Raw genomic sequence first — 17,420 nt, forward strand, 5'->3', positions numbered from 1 at the left:
AAAATACAGGCGGCGTCCTCCCTGTTTACCGGCATTTGCAAGCAGCGTCCCAGGCTGAGCCGTGTTTGTCAGGAATGAAGGCGAAGGACTTCTGCAAGCCCCCGAGCAGCTCGGCTGCTTTTCTCTTCTGCCGTTCCCGAGCAGCTCTCTCGGCTGTTTTTGTGCACCGGTGCCGCAGAGCCGGGGCGGGCAGAGGAAGCTGCGTGTCCGTGGTCAACACTGCCACCTAGCGTCGTCAGCGGGAATGGTTCTGTTTCATGTCGGCGCTGCTGCCTTAGGTTTTGCTGCTTCCAACTGCTCTGCCCGAGCGAGAGGACCCAGAAGTCTGGTGTCAGGGAGAAATCCCAAAAGCAAATGTTCACCATCACCCGACCTCACACGGGAATTGTAATGGTGTTTCTAGGATACAGCACCCTACTTCGATTTTTTTTTGTTGTTCTTAAAAATGTATCACACATTGCTCAAATGAAGCAGACTTTAAACAATTTCCTTTATATTAAAACATAAATTTTCTAAAGGGCAAGGAGAAAACGAAGCTAATAGTGGATTGTAAGAAAGGGTCTGACTGGAAAGAACAAAGTCATTAAGTGATATTTAGCGAGGTTCTAAGAATCAGTAAAGCTTATTAGGAGGTTTTTAGAATCAAGATTAAAGTGAGTCAAGAGTGGACCTAAAAGGAGCAGCCACAGGTGGAAGAAGAGAGCTAAGGGTCCTAACCACAATCTCCTAAGGCAAGAGATTGAATGAGAAACATTCTTAACGATGAGTGGAATCAAAGAAACAATCAAAATATGTGATCAGAAAGTACCTTACAGGAAAGAGCAAACTGATTTCAAGATACTTGCTGGAGTTCTGGTAACATGCAGCACTTATGATTAGGTGATTAAAGATAGGATAAAACTTGGTCTGCAGTGAACCTGAGAGCCAACAATGGGGAAATGGAGGAGGAAGGGGAGAGCAAGGTTCCAGCCTGTCAGCATGAGCCAGGTTCCATGCCAGACACCAGATAGAATACTCCATGGTCAGACAGTTATCACTGGCCCTGCAGACTGACTTACACCACAACTGTACCAGGAAATGCAAACAGCTGTGTTGAATAAAACAAAGGAAAGACTTTGGGGGAGGGAAATAGTTTAATTGTTAAATATTAGTGTATTTTGTGATTGCTTTAAATTAGGTTAAACGGAATCGTGTTTTGCTTATCTCAGTGGGAGTTACTGTGCTTAGCATGAGAGACTGGAGAGATGAGGCCTCAGGCTGCAAACTGTAACTGAACTTCACTTGAGCCTTTGCTTAGTCTAAATGGGGAAGAACTGTGAGTCTTCTTCAACAGTACTATAAACAGGATCGAACTCAGGTGCCTTCCAACTAAGATGGGAGGATGATTAAGTAGATAAAATCTGAAGGATGCTTCTCCAGTCATTGTAGGGTAAGAACAACTACTAAACAAGCTTGCTGTATGAGATATCTGTGCAGGTTGCACAGACAGGCACGTGAACTCTTCATGTAAAAGACTGTGAGGCATTAAAGGCACAGGGAAAGAGGTGAGGGTATTTCCTCACGGGAGGGATGGACCCAGTACCGGTTGAAGTACATTAATTCTGTGGAATACTTTAGAGTCTGGAACTTCTCATTGGGAGCTAACACAGGATCCAGTTACAACCAGACTCCTCTTTGAGTAGAGGTTTAAAAAGCACAAGGATCCAGTCTGAACCTTGCAATTTATCAGAAGTGTTTTCTTGGACTTTCCCATAACATCCTTACATTTGACATCAGCAGCTGGAGCTGTTGGGAGAGTTGCAAATATCACTCTTCCCATCTCACTGTTTTGCAGAGATCTTTTAACACTCAAGGCTCTTCTTAGGGAGACAAGAATCCCAGTGCTCAGATGACTCAAGAGGCCTCACAGCAATTCCTTTCTCCCTGCAACTGTCCTGATTGTGCACTATGAACCTCATATCTAATCTGAAGGAATGGACCTGCTCACCCTCACCTCAGACAAGGGACATCGGGAGAAAAAAAACCTCCCACTCACAGAGCTTTCCCAGAAACATTTCTACAAAGACCACTGTCTCCAAGTAAGGCCTTCAGGTATTCTCTTTATTTCACTTTTACACACAAGGGGATTCCAGTTTCCAATGTTACACTTTGGAACTGCCACAGAACAGAGCATGAAGGTTTCCCAATACTCATGTGACATGCCTGCATTCAAACAATCCATCATTACACATGGGGTGCCAGCTCTTCTGCAGCAGAACAGGTAAGACAAGGCTCAGACACAGTTCACAGGTCAGAGAGGGAAAGAACAAAAAGGAGAAGGCAAATGCTCTAACAGACTCACAAATTCATACTGACAAAACTTCCCACTTGCATCAAGAAGCATCTGATTTCAGGAACTACAAATAGACCAAAACTAAATGCCTTTTCCTAAATTCACCTTCAATCTGTCTTCAGACAAAGTCCCTTGAAATGACTTCTGGATATTCCTTACAATTCACCCAAGGACAATGACCAAGTTTGCACAGCTCTGTACAGTTCCAGTCTACAACCAGGCAATTCCACTGTGTCAAGTAAATGGGGCAGAAATACAGTTTGGTTGAACAGAGAACAAGTTGTGGAGCTCAAGAGGAAAAGAAATCATGTAATCTCTGGAAGCTGTGTCAGGCCTTGCAGGAAGGTGGTGGAGCTGGATTTCATGGTCTTTTTAAAGTCATTAGGAAGAGGAAGTCTATAGAAAGTCTAAAGAAAGGGAAAGTCTAAGGACTTGCTACTTCTTGAGGATGGTCACTTGGAAATAGTCAAGAAATGGAAGCATTCAGCCTTTTTTTTCATCATTCTTTAAATAACACTGATTGACCTTGAGCTGTCCTCTGCACTGAGTCAGAGGACTACTCTCCATTTGTGGACAGTGAAAAGGTACAGGACCAGCTGTATTGTCTGAATGACCATGAGTCCATGGGGCCCGCTGAGTTTCATCCTGGTGCATGGAATATGCCAGCAGATGTAACAGCAGGACCTTCTCCATCATCTACAAAAGATCTGGAAAGTCTGGGGAGGTCCCTCTTGATGGGAAAATAGCCAAAGTTCTTCTAATTTAAAACAAGCACATGAGAGAAGGCCCAGGAAACTATAATCCTGTGAGCCTGACCTCACATCCTGAAAACATTAAGGTGACAACCATCCTGGGAACTTCTGAAAGGGTGAAGTCCTCTTTACCTAATTTGATACCTATCCACTGGATTAAAGGAAAGTTGTGGATGTAGAATTTCTGGATTTTCATAAGGCTTTTGATGCTGTCCCTCACAGCATCCTTGTGGACATGATGTCCAACTGTGAGGTGAGAAGATTCATGGCTTGATCATTGAAGGACTGTCTGAAATGGAGGTCTTCAAGGGTTGTAGTGAATGGGGCTGCACCTGGTTGGCATCTAGTGACTGGTGATGTTCTTCAGAGCTGTTTCTATGGCCAGTCCTGTTCCATACATATATCAATAATCCAGATGCAGCAGTTGAACGCACCATTAACAACTTTGCTGATGATATCAAAGTGGGAGGTGCTGCTGACTCCCTTAAAGGAAAAGAGGCCTTGCAAAGGGATCTCAGTAGCTCAGAGCACTGAAGAATCATCAATGACATGAAAAGTAACAAGTCCAAATGCTGGATTCTGCACTTGGGATGGAGTAGCACTGGGCACAAGGTCTCAATGTGGAGAGAAGAGGCTGGAGAGCAGCCCTGCAGAAATGAATCTGGAGGTGCTGATTGTGAGCAGGCCCAAGACTTGTCAGTGGTGAGCCCTGGCAGTGAAGAGGGCAAACAACATCCTGGTGAGCATCAAACACAACATAAGCACCCAGTCAAAAGTGATGATTATCCTGCTGGATTTGACACTGCTGTGGCCCCACCTTGGGTACTGTGTGCAGGAAACCACAATTTAAAAAGCATGCACCCAGAGAAGGGAAACAAATCTGGTGAGAGGGTTAGAAGTAATGTGCCAGAAGGAGCAGCTATGGATTTGAGTTTGGAGAAAAGGAGGCTGAGGGATGACCTCATTGCTCACTAACATCTTGATCAGTTATGCATATGAAGAAAATAGTTTTAGTTTGTTATTATGAATGAACTTTGTATAGTTAGAGGTGTCCAGCATCCAGAGTGAGCTGGTGCATGAACCACAGTACTGATTGTTGTATCTCGTAGAAATTTCAAGGCAGGTTTATGGAACTGACTGAGATTCTTCCCTTGATTCACAACATCTCAGTCCTGGAGCCCTCATAGAGAGGCCGAGGACAGCATCTCTCAGACTTCAGCTTGTCTCAGAAATGCCTTCTCAGCCTCACTCAACCTTCTGAGAGTGCCCTACTTCCAGGTCGCTCTTATTTTTCTTGCAAAAAATCCACACAAAGGAATGGAATTGTTCTCCAAATCCTGCTCTCATGGTGGATATTTCCTCATGAGGAGTGATCTTCAAGACAGCAAACTCACCCAAGGTAGATCCAAGCAGATTTATTGGTTTCAGTCATCAAGTATTTGACTTAGAAATGTGTGAGCAACAGCAAATATCACAGGATTGATAGATCACTGCTGGGTAATGAAAGGCAAACAGAAAGCCTCTTGGTGTCCCATACTCTGTAGTGCCTTACATTCCTTGCAAACTTTTTAGTCTATTTTAGTGCAAAACCTCAAACGATACAGTAAAGTCTCTAAGGTCTTACACAAAAGGATCTTGAAATGTCCATTTCCAACTCACATTGCAAACCGAAAAAGCACACATTGCTCAAAGTCCATTCTTGGACAAAAAGGCCAAATGTGCCATTTTCAGCTGCTTCTAATGTAATCAGCTTCTGCCTGTTATTAAGGAATCACTTTGCAAGCACCACTGAATTCTGCTGAAGATCTGTTTGCCTGGGATTGACCAGACTGCAGAAAATCAAGACATTGTTACAGAGCCCTCTGCTAAAGACAAAATACACAGAAAAGGTGATGTAGGAAAAAGCTACCTGGAAGATAACAGAAATAGAGTCTCAATGTAATCAGCATGCAACACAATCCTCATCCTCCATCCATGCCACAATTGCACAATACCTACATGAATAAAGTAATGCTCAAGAGGAGTTTATCTCTCTCTCAGAGAAGACTTTTACCTCACCGGCTTTTTTTTTGGTGGGTGTTTGGTCCTTTTGTTCTCTTTTCCCCATGTGACATTAGCCTGAGAAGATAATTTTGTCTTTCTCCTCACTTACTGATGGGTGAGCCAAGGGTTTTGGTCAGAGCTGACATTCAGCTCTACCCTAGTGTTTGCAGGACAAGCTTCTTCAGCAAGTGTGGGACCAGTACCTTCAGAGAGGGGAGATCTGCCCTGCAAAGGAGAGACAGAAGAGTCTATTTGGTGTGGTAGATAATAAGGCAGCAGAATGAAGCTTAGAGGGCATGTCTGACAACCCTGTATGTGTGACACCAGTCTACTCTACCCATAGCAAAGACAAGGTTAGACCAGGTGCTGGGTCTCTGACCTGAATGGGGGAAATCTAAACCCAGAAACTGTCTTCCACTGCAGACATCCCAAAGACAATGCTGCAAAACCTTTATGAGTCACAGAGGGGAATTTATTATTGCAAAAGCCCCTAAGTGAAACCTCTTTCTGACAGATACCAAATGCTCCTTTGTTATGGATTATAAGGGGGTGACCAGAAGATACTGTTTGTGGGTCTTCCTCTCCATATATGTTCATCAGCTGGATCCATGTGAAGTGCCAAATGGATCCCCGGAAATTACTAAAACCAAGAGAAGAGGAGGAACTAATTTAATGACCATCTCCTCATGCTCTTTGTGCAGCCAGAAGGTAATGATGGTCTCAGACATGACTCTTTATGACCCCATCACTGCTGGAAATAGAATTCTTATTTAGGTCCAGGATCACCTGGCTGGGTTGGGAAAGGAAGTGGATGGTTGCCAATGTCACCAGTACTGCTTGTAGAAGACAAATATCTAAAGGAATTTAATGGGAGAGGGACTCATCTCTCTAGCCTGCAGCATTTTATCAGTTTAATTTCAGTGCTGCTACTATCCCTGTGGATTGGCCTTGCCAGGAGCACACACAGTCTCCTAACAGTGGTGCAGGTACACCTTTAGTGATGTGACACTGCTTTGCACCCCTGTCCAACCCAGCCCAGGTTGATGCAGGATAGGACCACTACACTGCCAGAGCTGCTGCCTCCAGGACGAGGTCTGTCAAGGAGAGGTTTCATTCTTTCTCTGAATCCTTATGAGATCTATGCAGTGTGTACACAGAATCTGCTAAGGTGGCTCATACATTGATAAAGGCATTTATTGTTTCCTCAAGTTTGTGGCGAGAGCAAAGAATTGATCTAAGGTGAATAGTAAGGACACCGAGTTGGATGCAGAGTGTCAGAGTTCAAAAGCACTTGGAGACCAGCTGAGCTGAGTTCCACCCTCCAGGCAATCGCCCTCGAGCTGTTCAGAGAACATTCACTACCTTCTCATCCTGCTACCTCACCGAATCCCTCTGCACCAGTTTCACAAGTGATATTATTCTTGCTCTGGATATCTAAGAACTTGACTCAGTATATGGACAAGACAGTAGCTCACACACCCATAACCCTCATTATCATCTCCTCATGTTTCAGCTGACTCCTTTTATGGTGAGACAAAAAACTCAGGACATAAAACAGAATGCAGAGGTATAGGGTTAAAAAGCACTAGGAGAGCAAATGAGCTGAGCCCCAAACTTGACACAGCTTGCCGCTATCAGGCGTCCTCTAGCCTCCACCTGCTTCACTGTATCCCTCTACGCCAACAATGCAGCATCGAAAGTTCTTGTGCCGCGGGCAAACACCACACTCACGCTGCCACCACCCCGCTCCCCCTCACCTCGTTCCCCTCCAGTTCCTCACCTGTGCAGCTGAGTTTCTTCCTTGCGCGATGTCGGACGCCTCTTGTGAGCACACCGAGCTCCGCTGTGGGGCTACACCAGGGGGCAGCCCGGCCGGGAGGCAGGGCAAAAGCGGACCGAGAAAGTGAAAGTCGCTGCTCAGGCTGCCGGTGGCCAAGCACACGTCGTACATCAGGCTGCGGGGTAGGGAACCTGCGTCGCTCTCGGCCACAGCTGTTGGGAAGGTGGGCAAGGGCGCGGCGTGTTTGCGCCTGTCCCGCCGCAGCTTCAAGAGCAGGGCGGCCAGGCCGGTGGCCAGGCAGAGGGCGGACACGCAGGCCAGGCAGGCGATGAGGTAGAGAGTGAGCGTGTCGTCGGGCTCGGCGGGCGGCGCCTCGTGGCTGAGGCGCAGGTGGGCGTCGGAGAAGTCGTGGAGCAGGGCGATGGCGAGGGTGGCGCTGGCCGAGCGCGGCGGCTGTCCGCGGTCTCGCACGAGCACGACGAGCCTGTGTCGGGGCGCGTCGCGCTCGGCCACGGCCCGCGCCGTGCGCACCTCGCCGCTGTGCAGCCCCAGGCGGAAGAGCCCCGGCTCCGTGGCCTTGGCCAGCTCGTACGACAGCCACGCGTTCTGCCCCGCGTCCGCGTCCACCGCCACCACCTTGGCCACCAGGTAGCCTGCCGGCGCCCAGCGCGGCACCAGCTCGCCCGCGCCCGCGCTGCTCTCGGCGCCCGGGTGCAGCACCACCGGCGCGTTGTCGTTCTCGTCGCGCACCAGCACGCGCAGCAGCGCCCGCGCGCTCAGCGCCGGCGAGCCGCCGTCGGCCGCGCGCACCCACACCTCCAAGGCGCGCAGCCGCTCGTAGTCCAGCGACCGCACCACGTACACGTCGCCGCTCTCCGAGCTGACCGACAGCGCGGGCTGCTCCTGGCCCTCCTCCCGCTCTAGCGCGTACTGCACGCGGGCGTTGCTGCCCGCGTCCGCGTCGCTGGCCTGCACGCTGCCGATGCGCACCATGGGGCTGTTGTTTTCCGTCACCCACATGCTGTAAAGTTCCTGGCTGAAGGCGGGCGCGTTGTCGTTCACGTCCCACACCTGCACCCACAGGCTTTGCCGAGAGCTCAGGCGCCGCGGGCCCCAGTCCGTCGCTCGGATGCTGATGTTGTACTCTGCTGTCGTCTCCCTGTCGAGCGCCGCATTGGTTCTCAGCTCGTAGAAAATACTGAAAGTTGGGGTGAGAGTGAAGGGCAAGTCCCCTTCGACGGTGCACTCTGTCCTGCTGTTGTCGCCTGAGTCCCGGTCCCGCACGCTGAAGAGGGCCACGAGGGTGCGCAGCGGAGCGTCCTCGGGAATGGAGGCAGTGTGTGACGTCAACTGTATCTCCGGGGCGTTGTCATTCACGTCCACGATATCCACGTGGACTTTGCAATGAGTATACAGCCCTCCGCCATCAGAGGCTCTCACCGTCAGTTCGTGGATTTTTGTTTCCTCAAAGTCCAATTTTCCTGCAACCCGAAACTCCCCGGTGTCAGGATTTATATCAAAGAGCTGCCGGGACTCCTCTGGTATCTGTGTGAAAGCATAATGCACTTTTCCGTTGGACCCCTCGTCGGGATCTGTGGCCGCGACTCTGACCACCAGCTGCCCCGGGGGGCTGTTCTCAGCTACGCTCACCTCGTAGACGTCCCGACTAAACATTGGAATGTTGTCATTGGCATCCAGCACCACGATACGTATCAGAGAAGTGCCTGACCTAGGTGGCGAGCCCCCGTCGGTGGCTGTGAGGAGAAATTTCATTTCTGGCTGCTCTTCTCGGTCCAGCTGCCTCTCTAGGACGAGCTCTGGATATTTTACTCCACTTTTCGCGGATCCGAGAGTGAGGGAAAAGTGCGCATTATATCCGAGGCTGTAATTCTGCAAACCGTTACTGCCGACGTCTATATCCTGGGCACTATCCAGAGGGAAACGGGACCCAGGAGGTGTCGTTTCGAGAATCTCGAAAACCATTTCCTTCTCCGGGAACATGGGGGAGTTATCGTTCACGTCAAGAACCTCCACCTCCCCTTGGATTAGCTGCAACGGATTGTCAAGGAAGAGTGTAAAGAAGAGCGAGCAGGTTTCGCTCTGAGGACAGATCTCCTCTCGGTCCAGAGACTCCGTAGCCGTCAGCACTCCGGTGCTCCAGTCGAGGCGGAAAAGCTGCTGGTTCCCCTCGGACACAACGCGCGCCTTGCGAGCTGCCAGCTGGCTCGGATCCAGCCCCAGGTCCTGGGCAATATTGCCCACAAAGGAGTCCCTCTCCATCTCCTCCGCCACAGAATAGCGGAGGCTTTCGGCCCCGCTCTGCCACACGCAAACGCACAGAAGGAACAAGATCACTTGCCTGAGGCTACCTCTGCTCCGTCTCCCGTTCCACGCCATTGCTCTCCACAAAAGACAGACAGCGTCCTCCTTGCTTGCCGGCATTTGCAAAGCAGCCTTCCAGGCGGAGCCGGTTTTGTCAGGAATGGCTTCAGCAAGCCCCCGAGCAGCTCGGCTGCGTTTCCTTCTGCCGTTCCCGAGCAGCTCGCTCGGCTGTTTTTGTGTGCCGGTGCTGCAGAGCCGGGGCGGGCAGAGGCAGCTGCGTGTCCGTGGTCAACACCGCCACCTAGCGTCGTCAGCTGGAATGGTTCCTCTGCTTCATGTCTGCGCTGCTGCCTTGGTCTTTGCTGCTTCCAGATGATCCCAACGCCGCAAAGTGGAGCCAAAAGGCTGGTGCCGGGAAAAAATCCCCAAAGCAAAATGTTCACCCGAGATCACCACCACAAGAGAATGGCAATGCTGTTTGTATGAAAAAAGGGCCCAGATATAAACGGTTTTCATGTCCTGAATTGATAGGAATGTCCTCCCTTTCCCAGAGGTCAAACCTCAACTCCTTTATCTCTGTCAGGACACACGGCCGACTGCTATATAATACAAAAGACAAGTAATGGAGGTGATTAATGAAACCCCCAGATATTACAAACTGTATTGTGGAGAAACTAACGTGAACTTTGGCAAACAGCAGGGTCTAAGGATACCCATTATTGGGCCATTAACGGAACCGTTGAAACGTAAAATTATGGAGGTTCAAAGAGAAACTGTCTAAATGACAAGACTAAATTTAATCTTGAATGATCGAAAAGGTCTGATTGGAAAGAGCAAAGTGATTATGAAATGTTTAGCGAGGTTCTAGGAGTAGTTAAAGATTATTATGAAGTTTTTAAAGGCAAAACTAAAGTCAGTCGAGAGCAGACCTAAGAGCAACAGCTGTGAGGAAAAGAGGGGTAGCAGGAGAGAACGAACAGGAGAACCTGGTAGTGCAACCCAGCATCTGTGAATGGCGAGCAGAAGAAAACCCCAGGTCGGGAACTTATCACCGGTAATGGGAGTCGATTTAGATTGTGACTGCTTCTGCGAGCTGCTTCACAATGTACTACAGAAGTGTTCACGACCACTCTACCTCTTGGAAAACAAAAAGGGAACAATACAACTCCATTTAAAATATTATCAGGTCAGCTGGCTGGAGGAAAGAGGGGACCGTTGGGAATAAAAGCATACAATGTTAGAATAAATTTTGTAATAGCTTTAAATTATTTGAATTGAAAGTTATTTGCTTATCTGAGAGTGAGTTACTCCTTAGCATGACAGACTGCTGAGGAGAGGCCACTGGATACAAATTGTAATTGAATTTTACTTGAACCTTTGCTTAGCTGAAAATAGAGACTCACTGGGAATCTTGCACAACACTCCTATAAACTGGACCAAAACTCTCACTCAAGAAAAAGACCTCTAAAGAGAGAAACCATTCCATCTGAAGCCCTAGAAAAGCTATGAGTCTTAGGTGTCTCCCAGATAATGTGGGAGGATGAGAAAAATCACATGAGTAAACTCAAAAGATGCTTCTCCAGTTATCCTGGAAGAAGAACAGCTACTAAACAAGCTGATTGTACAAGAAGACCATGCATGTTTCAGGGACAGGCATATGAACACCTTGTGCAAGAGATTGTGAAGCCTTAAAGGCACAGGGAAACAAGTGAAGGGGTTTTGTGACAGCGGAGATGGACCCAGTTCAGGCTGAAATAAAACAACTCTGTGGCTAAGTCTGAATCCAGATCCACCCAGGCTCCTCTCTGGGAAGTTCAAAAAGCAATAGGGTCCAGTCTAAGCCTTGCAGTTCATTGGAAGCATCTTCTTGGACACTCCCATAATATCCTTACATTTGCCATCTGCAACTGGAGGTGTTGGGAGATTTGCAAAGCTCACTCTTCCCATCTCACTGCTTTGCAGAGATCTTTGCATACTCAAGGCCCTCTTTGGGGGACAGAAGCTCAGTGCTCAGAAGACTCAAAAAGGCCTGCCAGCAATTTCTTACTTGCCACAATTCTCCTGAATGCTCTATCATCCATGTTGCCATGCTGAAGGAATGGACCTGCTCACCCTTACCTCAGCCAAGGGACAACAGGAGCGAAAAACTCCCACCCCTTTCAGAATGTTCATAGAGCTTTCCCAGAAGCAACATCTCTACACAGATGTGGAGACACAAGGCCTTCAGCTGTTCTCTTTATTTCACTTTCACACACAGTACTCTCAGCTTCCTTGCTTTCCTGACCTGAGATGAGGGCCATGAGCATGAGATTTGTCTATTCTACCTTGTCATTGCATCACAGCACAAGGTAAGAGGTCCACAGTCTCAACTGGACAGCAAGTGACAGAACTTAGCTGGGGTCTCAGATCTAACCTCATTCTGGAAGCGTTGCAGAAACAGCTGTACAGGGCTGAAGCATATTATTGGCTGAGGAAGAGAGTATCTCATTTGTTGGGGTTTGTCTTGGGTTGGGTTTTTGGTGTTTTGTTTTTTTTTTTCTTTGTTTGTTTATTTTGGAAGGCAAGACAACTTTCCTCCTACAGAATATGTGAGAAATTGGAGAGAAGGTTTGCAAGTGCAGATTTGCCCTGGAGGAGCAGTTGCCTTATGCTGTAGCCTGTGTGTATGTCTTGTCATGGGGCACAAAGCCTCTGGTTGTGCTGTCTTGATACTAGTGAAAGGAAAGACTGTTCAGGTGTCCCACAGAGAGTCTCCCAGGGTTGTCTGGTACCACATCTTCCATGGTGATGGAGCCACAGTGGAAATCTTGTTCATCATTGGTGTCCTCAGCCATGGCACAGTGGTGTGGTAGGAGGCTGGGCAGAGAGGCTTCAGGAACTTGAACTCACTGAAACCTGAACCCAATATGAAGCTGATTTTGAGTAAGTGATGTGAAGAGGAAAGCAGAGAGACAAAGCACTGGCCTTGCAATTGCCATCCAAGGGCTGCAGACAGCATCCCTCTGGGGATTCTCCATGGGAAGCAATCCTGGGTAGCAGCAAAGTGATCTCCTGCCACTGTGAGCTGGATGGAGCTGCTGGTCCAGGCTCAGACAGAAATACAGATCTCTTTGTGCATACGAAGCTTTTAGGCTGTTTAGCTGAACAAGTTGTGCATGGTTACAAGTGTCCAGCATCCAGAGTGAGCTGGTCCATGAAGCACAGCAGTGATCAGGGGTTTCTGGAACAGAACAAGATTGTTGCCCTCATTAACAATCTCTCAGGCTGGGAGCCCTCCACTTTGCTCTGATTTCTGAGAATGCCCTACTTCCAGGCTGATTTGTTTTCCCCTCCATTATTTCTACTCCAAAGGTTCAGATATGTTCCTGAAATGCTGCTCTCATGGAGGCAGTTTTCTCTTCAATGGCCGTGATGCAAATGATCTCCCAGACATCACACTCAGCCAAGGGAGATCTAAGTAGGTTTTATTTTTTTCCTCCTATTATCAGGTATTTCACACTTACAAGGAAATGTCACATGACTTTATTGACCATTACTGAAGGAAAACAGAAAGCTTCTTGATGCCCTACAGTTCCTTAAGATCACTGTAAACATTTTAGCCAATTTTGCTGCTAGACTACGAGATCTATGACATTACACTAAAAATTTGGAATGTCCATTTCTGCTTCATGTTACGAAAAAACCCCACACCACTATATGTTGGTCAAACCCCATGCTTTAGAGACAGGACAACCTGTAAATTCCTGTTCAGGCAAGAGAAGTGTGACGATTTCAACTGTTTGTAATGTAATCAGCTTCTGCCTGCTATTAAGAAATTCCTTTGCAAGCACCACTGAACTCTGCTGAAGATCTGTTTGCATGGGATTGACCAGACTGCAGAAAAACAAGACATTGTAGCAGAGCCATACAAAACCCAAACCATAACAGAGGAAATAGGATGCAGGAGAAAGTTACCTTAAATATCTCTTCCAATTTTCAATATTTCCCTTAAGATTCAGAAGCAGGAGCAGTCTCACAGACATACATCAAGTCTCAGTGTAATCAGCATGCAACACAGTCCTCATCCTCCATCCACATCACAATGGTAAAATATTTACATGAATAAAGTACTACTCAAGAAGAGAGAGGTTTTGCTCTTTCAGAGAAGACTTCCACCTCTCCAGTGCTTTTTTGATGGGTGTTTGGTCTCTTTGTCCTCTTTTCCCTGTGAGGATGTAAGCCACTGAGGACAGACAGAAAAACAAACTTGTCTTCCTCCTCACTTACTGATGGGTGAGCCAAGGGTTTTGATCAGAACTGACATTTAGCTCCACCCCCCTATTTGCAGGACAAGCTTCTTCAACAGGTCTGGGACCTGTTTCTTCAGACAGGGGAGCCTGTAAAGAATAGAGAGGAAAGGTTGTAATTTGGCTGTGAAAGGTTAGCAGGCATCAGCAAGAAGCTTAAAGAGTGTGTCTGACACCACTGCATGTGTGACACCACCCTTCTCTACCCAGAGCCAAAGAGGAGTTTGGACCACGTGCTGGGTCTCTCACCAAAATGGGTGCAATTCTAAAGCCAGAAACCATCCTCCACCATGGACACCACAAAGGCACTGCTGTGAACCTTTTGTGAGTCAGAGAGGATAATTTAATATAACAAGATCCCAAAATGGCAGATAGTAATTGCTGTTTTATTATGGATCAAGATGGGTTGTGAAGGGTCAAATGGATCCCTGGAAAGTACTAAAACCTAGAGAAGAGCAAGAGCTGATTCAATACCATCTCTTGTCTCTCTCATGCTCTTTGTGGAGCCAGAGTATAATGAAGGGCTCAGACATTACTCACTTTAATATCATGGTAGTACTTGAAAGAGAAGTGCCAGTATTGTTCAGGAAAACCTGTCTGGGTCAGAAAGGGACTAAGATGATGCCACTATGAACAATACTGCTTACAGAAGCCAGTAAATTCCAAAATTCTAAAGAAATTTAATTGCAGCAGAACTCACCTGGCTGTCCTCCAGCACTTTGTCAGACTGTTTTGAGTTCAGTGCTGCCATCACCCTCGTGGATGACCCTTGGCAGGGTGCCACACAATATCCTAGCCGCAGGGCAAGTACAATGTTAGTGATGTGATGCTGCTTTGCTCCATTGTCACCCTGGTCCTGGTTGATGCTGGATAGAAGCATGTTTGTGGAGCTGCTGCCTCCCAAAGAGCAGAGTTGTTCCAGCTCTGGATCCCTGGGAGTTCACTGCTTAATCTGGCTGGGCAGAGCCAATCACCAGTTCTAGACAGCAATGCAGGGGACACAGTGCTGTAGGGTCTGAGAGGATGTTTTGCAAGAAGCGCTCTTGTTCTTGCCCTAGATACCTGAGTTCTACTCAGTACATGGACAAGATAGGGCTTCACACGCCTATAACCCTAATCATGATCCCCTCACGGTTCAGCTGAATCCTTTCACTGTGAGATAAAAAACAATCTCAGGACACAGAGCAGGATGCAGAGGGGCAGGCTAGAAAAGCACTTGGAGAGCAAATGAACAGACCCCCTCCCTTGAAGGAGGTGGCGGCTTGCTGCTGTGAGACCTTCTCTGCCCTCTACTCCACCTGTCCCAGTGGATCCCTCTGCACCAAATCTGCAGCATCGAGAAACCTCGTGCCGGGAGGAAAACACAACCCTCGGGCTACCAGCTCCCCATTCCCCACGGCACACTCCTGTTCCTCACCTGTGCAGCCGAGTTGCTTCCTCCCATGAGGTTGGATACCTCTTGAGAGCACACCGAGCTACGCTGTGGGGCCACACCAGGGGGCAGCCCGGCCGGGAAGCAGGGCAAAAGCGGACCGAGGAAGTGAAAATCGCTGCTCACGCTGCCGGTGGCCAAGCACACGTCGTACATCAGGCTGCGGGGTAGGGAACCTGCGTCGCTCTCGACCACAGCCGTCGGGAAGGTGGGCAAGGGCTCAGCCTGTCTCTGCCTGTCCCGCCGCAGCTTCATCAGCAGGGCGGCCAGGCCGGTGGCCAGGCAGAGCGCGGACACGCAGGCCAGGCAGGCGATGAGGTAGAGAGTGAGCGTGTCGTCGGGCTCGGCAGGCGGCGCCTCGTGGCTGAGGCGCAGGTGGGCGTCGGAGAAGTCGTGGAGCAGGGCGATGGCGAGGGTGGCGCTGGCCGAGCGCGGCGGCTGTCCGCGGTCTCGCACGAGCACGACGAGCCTGTGTCGGGGCGCGTCGCGCTCGGCCACGGCCCGCGCCGTGCGCACCTCGCCGCTGTGCAGCCCCACGCGGAAGAGCCCCGGCTCCGTGGCCTTGGCCAGCTCGTACGACAGCCACGCGTTCTGCCCCGCGTCCGCGTCCACCGCCACCACCTTGGCCACCAGGTAGCCTGCCGGCGCCCAGCGCGGCACCAGCTCGCCCGCGCCCGCGCTGCTCTCGGCGCCCGGGTGCAGCACCACCGGCGCGTTGTCGTTCTCGTCGCGCACCAGCACGCGCAGCAGCGCCCGCGCGCTCAGCGCCGGCGAGCCGCCGTCGGCCGCGCGCACCCACACCTCCAAGCCATGCAGCCGCTCGTAGTCCAGCGACCGCACCACGTACACGTCGCCGCTCTCCGAGCTGACCGACAGCGCGGGCTGCTCCTGGCCCTCCTCCCGCTCTAGCGCGTACTGCACGCGGGCGTTGCTGCCCGCGTCCGCGTCGCTGGCCTGCACGCTGCCGATGCGCACCATGGGGCTGTTGTTCTCCGTCACCCACATGCTGTAAAGCTCCTGGCTGAAGGCGGGCGCGTTGTCGTTCACGTCCCACAGCTGCACCCACAGGCTTTGCCGAGAGCTCAGGCGCCGCGGGCCCCAATCTGTCGCTCGGATGCTGATGTTGTACTCTGCTGTCGTCTCCCTGTCGAGCGCCGCGTTGGTTCTCAGCTCGTAGAAATTGCCGAAGGTGGGGATGACAGTGAAGGGCATATCCCCTTCGATGGTGCACTCTGTCCTGCCGTTCTCACCGGTGTCCCGGTCCCGCACGCTGAAGAGGGCCACGAGGGTGCGCAGCGGAGCGTCCTCGGGAATGGAGGCAGTGTGTGAGGTCAGCTGAATCTCTGGGGTGTTGTCGTTCGCGTCCATGACTACAACCTGCACTTTGCAGTGCGAGAATAGTTCTCCGCCGTCTGTGGCTTTCACCATCATCTCGTGTTTTTTCGTTTCTTCAAAGTCCAGGCTGCCCGCCACTCGAATCTCCCCCGTGTCTGGGTTCAGATCAAAGAGCTGCTGGGACCCCTTTGATAGCTCGATAAAAGCGTACTGCACTTTACCGTAGGACCCTTCGTCGGGATCTGTGGCCTCGACTCTCACCACCAGCTGTCCCGCGGGGCTGTTCTCAGCTACGCGCACCTCATAGACTTCTCGAGTGAACATCGGAATGTTGTCATTGGCATCCAGCACCACGATTCGGACCTGAGCAGTTGCTGACCTCGGTGGAGATCCCCCGTCAGTCGCTGTCAGGAGTAGATTAATCTCCGGCTTTTCTTCACGGTCCAGCTGGTGCTCTAAGACAAGCTCTGGGTATTTTTCTTCATCATTCCCTGATTTCACAGCAAAGGAAAAATGCGAATCCGGCCCGAGGCTGTAATTCTGCAAACCGTTACTGCCCTCATCCTTATCCTGTGCTCTTTCCAGGGGGAAACGAAACCCAGGAGGTGTCGTTTCAGGAATCTTTAAAACTATCTCCTTCCTTGAGAACACGGGGGAGTTGTCGTTCACGTCAAGAACCTCCACCTCCCCTTGGATCAGCTGCAACGGGTTGTCAAAGAAAAGAGTAAAGAAGAGCGTGCAGGTCTCGCTCTGAGGACAGATCTCCTCTCGGTCCAGAGATTCCGTGGCCCTCAGCACGCCGGTGCTCGGGTTGAGATAGAAAAGCTGCTGGCTCCCCTCGGACACAACGCGCGCCTTGCGCGCCGCCAGTTGGCTCGGATCCAGCCCCAGGTCCTGGGCAATATTGCCCACAAAGGAGTCCCTCTCCATTTCCTCCGCCACAGAATAGCGGAGGCTTTCGGCCCCGCTCTGCCACACGCAAACGCACAGAAGGAACAAGATCACTTGCCTGAGGCTGCCTCTGCTCCGTCTCCCGTTCCACGCCATTGCTCTCCATAAAAGCCAGACAGAGTCCTCCCTGCTTGCCGGCATTTGCAAGCAGCGTTCCAGCCGGAGCAGTGTTTGTCAGGAATGGAGG

General features: G+C 50.2%; 2 protein-coding genes across 2 annotated transcripts; both read right to left on the reverse strand.

The window, feature by feature from the left end:
- Positions 1-25: 25 nt before the first annotated feature.
- LOC128972861 (protocadherin beta-15-like) lies at positions 26-14,395 on the reverse strand. Its single transcript, XM_054388988.1, has 5 exons — positions 14,216-14,395; positions 11,334-11,425; positions 6,908-9,428; positions 3,483-3,567; positions 26-219 (listed from the first exon to the last, which is right to left on the reverse strand). Exons 1-5 carry the CDS (start codon positions 14,393-14,395, stop codon positions 26-28), a joined length of 3,072 nt encoding a protein of 1,023 aa, XP_054244963.1.
- A 495-nt stretch (positions 14,396-14,890) lies between these two features.
- Positions 14,891-17,329, reverse strand: LOC128972862 (protocadherin beta-16-like). Its single transcript, XM_054388989.1, has one exon. The coding sequence runs from the start codon at positions 17,327-17,329 to the stop codon at positions 14,891-14,893; it is 2,439 nt and encodes an 812-aa protein (XP_054244964.1).
- Between the last annotated feature and the right edge of the window lie 91 nt (positions 17,330-17,420).

The sequence above is a fragment of the Indicator indicator genome, chromosome 18 (assembly GCF_027791375.1).
Source record: "Indicator indicator isolate 239-I01 chromosome 18, UM_Iind_1.1, whole genome shotgun sequence".
Taxonomy (NCBI): domain Eukaryota; kingdom Metazoa; phylum Chordata; class Aves; order Piciformes; family Indicatoridae; genus Indicator; species Indicator indicator.